The sequence below is a fragment of the Corvus brachyrhynchos genome, unplaced genomic scaffold, assembly GCF_000691975.1.
Source record: "Corvus brachyrhynchos isolate BGI_N302 unplaced genomic scaffold, ASM69197v1 scaffold50, whole genome shotgun sequence".
Classification (NCBI taxonomy): Eukaryota; Metazoa; Chordata; class Aves; order Passeriformes; family Corvidae; genus Corvus; species Corvus brachyrhynchos.
In genome coordinates, this window is record NW_008235964.1 from 1,240,138 (window position 1) to 1,247,620 (window position 7,483).

The 7,483-nt window shown below is 41.0% G+C and overlaps 1 protein-coding gene across 1 annotated transcript in view; it reads left to right on the top strand.

The window, feature by feature from the left end:
- Positions 1 to 7,483, top strand: part of PCLO (piccolo presynaptic cytomatrix protein) — a 321,975-nt gene that overhangs the window by 148,406 nt on the left and 166,086 nt on the right. Inside the window, exons 5-6 of the mRNA XM_017727961.1 lie at positions 715 to 5,779; positions 6,155 to 7,481. Of these exons, the coding sequence (XP_017583450.1) occupies positions 715 to 5,779; positions 6,155 to 7,481 (6,392 nt within the window). The remainder of the gene's footprint in view (positions 1 to 714; positions 5,780 to 6,154; positions 7,482 to 7,483) is intronic.

Consider the following 7,483-nt stretch of genomic DNA (forward strand, 5'->3'; position numbering starts at 1 on the left):
ACTCTGCATTACCAATTTACGGAGAAACTTCTTTTTTGTGAGATACTCAGAAAATATTTGTGCAGTGCCCAGCTGTAGGGGACATACCAATATGTGAGGACATTCCACACGTCATTAAATCGTGCTTCAATACTCAGTGTATTCTGTGGCATGTTGCAATGTGTAATACTTCGATTATCAAAATTAAACCATGAGTCCAATATTTGAGAAGATTGACATATTTCTAGACAATTATAAAAGGTAGAATGGGTAAAGAGAGGAGCAGACTCCAGAAATTCTGCAGCTATTTGTCAAGCTATATTACTTTGTATCTAGAACCACAAAAACAGCTTTGAAACATAGTAAATAAAATCTTCATATAAATAAACCCCCCGGGAAATTTGTCCCATTGTGTGAACAAATGGCAGATTATGATTACTAAGTGTTCTTAAAACAATTAAATTTTATATTGAAAAATAAAAGACATCTTGAAACTAGTAAAATCAGTTGCCAGTGTGGACAGCCAAGCAATGCTTAGATTCAATGCAAAAAATCAAAATTTGAGGAACTTTTTTGTATTATTTTAATAGCTTTGAATAGCAAAATTATTGTTCAGTCTTCATCTGAGACATGAACTCATCCTTTAGGAAAAAGAATCACATGTTTTAATTGCCAGGAGACATTAAGAATTTATATATAAATATATACACACGCGTTATGTATTTATTTTTTTAGGAAAAGGAGGATGACAAATCAGACACATCAAGCTCTCAGCAACAGAAAAGTCCACAAGGTCTGAGTGACACCGGGTATTCTTCTGACGGGATATCAAGTTCACTTGGTGAAATTCCAAGTCATATCCCCACTGATGAAAAAGATTTACTCAAAGAATCTAATAAAAAAGACACTATTTCACAAGAAAGTCCACCAAGCCCCTCAGATCTAGCTAAATTGGAAAGTACTGTGCTCTCAATTTTAGAAGCTCAGGCAAGTACTCTTTCTGATGAAAAATCTGCAAAAAGCAAAGAGCTTTCTGAAACATATGGTGAACAGACAAAGGATCAACTTAAAACAAAGCCTTTGCCCGTCACTCCAGAATCTTACAGTTCAGATGAGGAAGACTTAAAGGCTATCAAAGAGGGTGAAGGAACCATTGTAGAAGAGGGCAAAGGAACTGCTTCCTCACAGGCAGATTACAAGGAAGACCATGAAGGAGAGGACATACCAGCAAGAAGACAGCAACGTTATGACTCTGTGGAAGATAGCAGTGAGAGTGAAAACTCACCTGTCCCAAGGAGAAAAAGAAGAACTAGTGTTGGTTCTTCAAGCAGTGATGAGTACAAACGAGATGACAGTCAGGGATCAGGTGATGAGGAAGACTTCATTAGAAAACAGATTATAGAGATGAGTGCTGATGAAGATGCTTCAGGTTCTGAAGATGATGAATTCATTAGAAATCAACTCAAAGAGATCAGTGCAGCTGAAAGCCAAAAGAAAGAAGAAGTGAAAAGCAAAGCCAAAGGAACAGCTGGAAAACATAGAAGAATGGCACGGAAAAGTAGTGCAGGCTATGATGAGGATGCAGGAAGAAGACATTCATGGCACGATGATGATGATGAGACTTTTGATGAAAGCCCAGAGCCAAAATACAGGGAAAGTAAAAGTCAAGACGGTGAAGAACTTGCAATATCTGGAGGAGGAGGCCTTCGACGCTTCAAAACAATAGAATTAAATAGTACAATAACAGCCAAATATTCTGAAGTATCTGAACAACAGAAAGGTATTTTATATTTTGATGAAGAGCCTGAGCTAGAGATGGAGAGTCTTACAGATTCACCAGAAGATAGATCTAGAGGAGAAGGATCTTCTAGTTTACATGCTTCTAGTTTCACACCAGGTACATCTCCTACTTCAGTGTCATCACTTGACGAAGACAGTGACAGCAGTCCTAGTCACAAAAAACTGGGAGGGGAAAGCAAACAACAGCGCAAAGCCAGGCATCGGACACATGGTCCTCTTCTTCCCACTATTGAAGATTCTTCAGAAGAAGAAGAACTACGGGAAGAGGAAGAGCTGCTAAAGGAACAAGAGAAACAACGTGAATTAGAACAGCAACAAAGAAAAAGTTCTAGCAAAAAATCTAAAAAGGATAAGGATGAACTAAGAGCCCAGAGAAGAAGGGAACGTCCAAAGACTCCACCAAGTAATCTTTCTCCCATTGAAGATGCATCTCCAACAGAAGAATTACGACAGGCTGCAGAAATGGAAGAGCTGCACAGATCTTCTTGTTCTGAATATTCACCCAGCATTGAGTCAGAACCTGAAGGTTTTGAAATCAGCCCAGAAAAAATAATAGAAGTGCAGAAAGTTTACAAATTGCCTACTGCTGTCTCTCTGTACTCACCAACAGATGAACAACCAACTGGACTCCCAAAAGAAGAGAGTGGTCAAAAGACATTGAAAAGTGCCGAAGAGGTATATGAAGAGATGATGCATAAGTCCAAGTCATTTCAAATTTCAAATGAAAATAATGAAGTATTTGAAAAAGAATCATTATATGGTGGAATGCTAATAGAGGATTATATTTATGAATCTTTAGTGGAGGATACTTACAATGGAACTATTGATACTAGTCTTGTCATGAGACAAGATGAGAGCAGTGAATATATACAACAGAGAGGAAAAGAGAAAAAAACAAGAGCTTCAGAACAGGTCTATGATGAACCACAGAAAATAAGTGATCTAGAGAAAGACTACTATAGTGTTGAGACTTTACATACTATTGTGCCTCAAGAAGATATTGTTTCTAGTTCTTACATTATCCCAGAAAGTCATGAAATAGTTGTATTAGACAGCACAGTAACTTCCACCATTGAGGAAAAGCATTTGTTAGATGCAGAAGCTGCTTATGAAGAGCTTATGAAAAGACAGAAAATGCAGCTAACCCCAGGGTCTAGTCCAACACAGCCAACTTCTGATTTCATGCCCACATCTGATACAAAGGTATCTGGTGGTGGAGAAATAGTCGATAGTACATCTTTAACATCAAGCACTACTTCAGCAATCTCAGATGTGTCACCTGTCAGTAGCACAGCACTGTCCATTCCAGATGTTAAAATAACACAGCATTTTACAGCAGAGGAAATTGAAGATGAATACTTAACAGATTATGCCAGAGAAATTCAAGAAATAATATCTCATGAAACATCAATATTGACATACTCTGAGACATCAGAAGGTGCTGCATCAGTTTTAGCTTCTGATACAGCTTCCTTAACATCATCTACATCTTCAGTTTGTACCACGGATAGTTCCTCACCTATAGATAGCACAACCACAGGTTTTGTAGGTCCAGCAGAGGGTGTAAGTAAACCAGCTGATTCTGAAGGTGTCAGGGTAGTAACACAGGTTCCCTTAACATCTGCAAAAGAGTACTCTGAAATGAGCATGCCTTATGAATCTATTGCTGGAGCCACTAAAAAACCATCTATAGAATCAGATGTGGAGAGTGTGGAGCAAACTGCAGTTTGTTTGCCTGAAACTGTACCTTTAGTAGTGGCAACTACAGTTACAAAACCCAAGGAATATGCAGCTGATACCATTACCTTTGATACCTCCAAAGCAGAGAAGGAAACAGCTAGAAAAATTAAAAGTACAGTAGAGGCTGGCAGTGTCAAAATTCATCCTGAAGAGCCACACAAAGAATTGGGTATTGATATTACAAGGATTGATTTGACTAATGCTGCATCTGAGCAACCACCTATATGTATAGCACCAGTACCAGTTACAGAGCCTGCATCAGAAACATCTTCTGTACTCACTCACAGTATTGTAAGTAAGACCAGCATGGTCTCTGTGCCTTCCTCAGCTCCTGCTGTTTCAGCCAAAGTATTCTCTCTTTTTAGAAGCTCTTCTTTGGATTCTCCTGCACATCCTTCTCCACCCCCACCTCCTCCTCCTCCTCCACCTCCTCCACCACCATTACCACCTCCACCTATTTTACCCAAGCCAGCCATTTATCCCAAAAAGAAGTCACAGATTAAGACTCCAGCTGCAACAGCTCCCACAGTGATACCTCCAGTCACAACTGTTCCAACACTTGAGTCCACAGCTGTATTAAAGAATCATGTGGTACCTATCACAAAAACATACACCCCAACACCACCTCCTGTACCACCCAAACCATCCTCCATTCCAGCAGGGCTTGTTTTCAGTCACAGGCCCCCTGAAGTAACTAAACCTCCAATTGCTCCTAAACCAGCAGTTCCTCCGCTCCCAATAGCTGTCCATAAGCCAGCAGAAACACAACCCAAACCAGTAAGTTTGTCATTGACTTCAAGTATGACTCTGAATTTGGTCTCCACAGCTGAATACAAAATACCGTCTCCCACTTCCCCTTTGTCTCCACACTCTAACAAATCTTCACCAAGGTTGGCAAAACCCTCAAAGGAAACCTATGTTGTCATCACATTGCCCTCTGAGCCTGGAACTCCCACAGAAGCTATAACTAGTCAGGCCGTTACCACCTGGCCTTTAGAAGCACCTTCTAAAGAACAGATTCTACAACCTATGCAACCAGTTTTTACTACATCCATGAAAACTATGGATATTCAAAGTATGGCAGGTCAGAGTATGTATATTTCAAGTGCACTGCAAGCTATTCCTGTGACAACACAATCAACTTTTGAAAAAATACCTATTTCAAAATCAGAAGTAGTAACAACAGACTTAACCAAGACCACAGTGTCTGTGGTTAAGGGTCCAGTGCCTGGTTATGGTTTAGGTAGTGTTGCTATTACTATACCTCCAGAGCCACTCCATATTGTAGATCAACCCAGATACAGAGAGAATGGAAGATTCCATCCTTTGGGTGATGTCATAGATCTTCGCACTTTAACTAAGATGGACATTGACATGAGAGACAGCTGCATGGATCTCTCTGCTGTTTCCATGGATGTAAGAAGGCAAATGCCAGCAATTGACACAGGTGGACGGCCAGTAAGTACTGTCCAGCCGTCCATAATAAATCTTAGCACTGCATGTGTTGCCGATACTTCTCTACCTGTAGTCACTGAGACAGTAACTGTAATGACCTGCACTGCCACTGTGAGCTACGCCACCAGCACAGACAGCCTTGTTGATCTGGGACATGCAATGACAACGCCGCTTCAGCTAACAACATCAAAACATTTTGAGCCTGCATACAGAGTAACAGGCAGCCAGGCCTTCTCTGTAGGTAGAGATGAAGTGCCAATAAATTTATCCCTAGGTACTTCAACACAGGCAGTGACATGGGCTACTACAAAGCCTGTTACTGTACCACCTGTTGGTGTTACAAATGGTTGGACTGATCTCTCCACTTCTCAGGAGCCAGCAGAGAGTGGAGCAGTTGACCTTAGCACTACAAAATCCCACAGAACAGTAGTAACAATGGATGAAACTACTTCAGGTATCATAACAACAGTAATAGAAGATGATGAAAAGCCTGTAGATCTGACTGCAGGGAGAAGAGCTGTCTGCTGTGATATGGTTTATAAATTGCCATTTGGTAGGAGCTGTACAGCACAGCAGCCGTCTACTACACTTCCTGAAGATCGCTTTGGCTACAGAGATGACCATTATCAGTATGATCGTTCAGGGTCATATGGCTACCGAGGAATGGGAGGTATGAAACCATCTATGTCTGACACAAATTTATCAGAAGCTGGACTATTTGCATACAAAAGCAAGAATAGCTTTGATTATCGATTTGGGGCAACTGATACAGCAGTAGATCTTACTTCTGGAAGAGTAACTACAGGTCAGTATGACACAGCAGCAGATCTTTCTTTGAAATATAATTTTGATGTTCCTCACCTCATTTCAGGATAATTTTTTTAAATTATTTTTCCCCTCCTTCTGTTGTTTTGCTTTCTTTTGGACAGTGTGACAAATTATTTTGGATTACACATGTTTTTCATTTCTTCATTTTACATATGTGTTTGCACAGAGGTGCCTGCATGTGCCTGCATGTTCAGAAATGCTGTTTCTTTCACATCCAAAGTAGATCACTAACCTGAAGATTTGCATGCAGTTTCCCCTTCCCATTTACTTCATCAAGATGGGATGACTTTCAGAATCCGCAAAGCAACATTCTTTTGTCGGACTGGACTGTAACTTTGCCCTGTAATTTCAGGTGAGGTTATGGATTACTCAAGCAAGACTACGGGTCCATATGCAGAGACTCGGCAGATTTCTGGCCTCGGGCTCAGTACACCGCAGTATTCCCAAGCAAGAATGGTGTCATCTGTGGGTTCGCAGTTTGGCGTTGGAAGTGTTTTAAGATCATCCAATGGTGTTGTTTATTCTTCAGTAGCAACTCCAATCCCATCCACATTTGCCATCACCACACAACCTGGTTCTATTTTCAGTACAAGTGTCAGAGATTTACCTACTCTCCAAACAATTGACTCAGTGCCCTCTTTATCAACTTTGCAACAGACTCAACCACTCCCAAGATCATACAGTTTCTTGACAACTGTGGCAGCTGAAAAAGATAATGCAATTACTGCCATTAGTATGGAGACAGGGTTGCCACCTCATACTATAGAAACTATTACCACTGAGCCAGCCAGCTTGATACCTGCTTTAACTACAGCATCCGAAGTTTATACAGATGTAATTGACGATGAGGTTGCCCTTCTCATTGCCCCTGAAGAAGGCAAACAGCAGCAGCTTGATTTGGAGCGGGAACTTCTTGAGCTTGAGAAAATTAAGCAGCAGCGCTTTGCGGAAGAGCTGGAATGGGAACGTCAGGAAATTCAAAGATTTAGGGAACAAGAAAAGTTTATGGTGCAAAAAAAGCTTGAGGAGTTGCAAGCTCAGTTTATGATGAGACAAGAGACATTAGCCCAGCAGCAGTTGCAGCTTGAACAGTTCCAACAGCTTCAACAACAGCTCCACCAACAGTTAGAGGAGCAGAAACTTCGTCAAATATATCAGTATGGTTATGACCCTTCAGGAACTGGCTCGCCACAAACCACCACGGATCAAACACTCTTGGAAGGACAGTATGCAACCACAGAAAATGGCCAATTTTGGCCTACTGATGACACAACCACTACAGCTTCAGGAGTGCTGGGTATTGAAATTCCACAAAGCCAAGCGTGGTATACAGTTCAGTCTGATGGCATTACCCAATACATACCCAGGTCTGGTATCCTAAGCTCGGTTTCAGAAATGTCTCTTAAGGATATTGATGTTAGAGAGGAGAAGCAATTGAAAAAGAGAAGTTCTATGCCAAAATTACGTGGTCCTTATGAGGAGTTTGAGGAGACCCTGGAAGAAGAGCCCCGGTGCTTCAAAAAAATAGTGGACAGTGGAGTGCAAACTGATGATGAAGATGGAGCAGAAAGAGGTTACACAAACAGGAGACGGAGAACTAAGAAGAGTGTTGATACAAGTGTTCAGACAGATGATGAAGATCAAGATGAATGGGATCTTTCCAGCAGATCCAGAAGGAAGC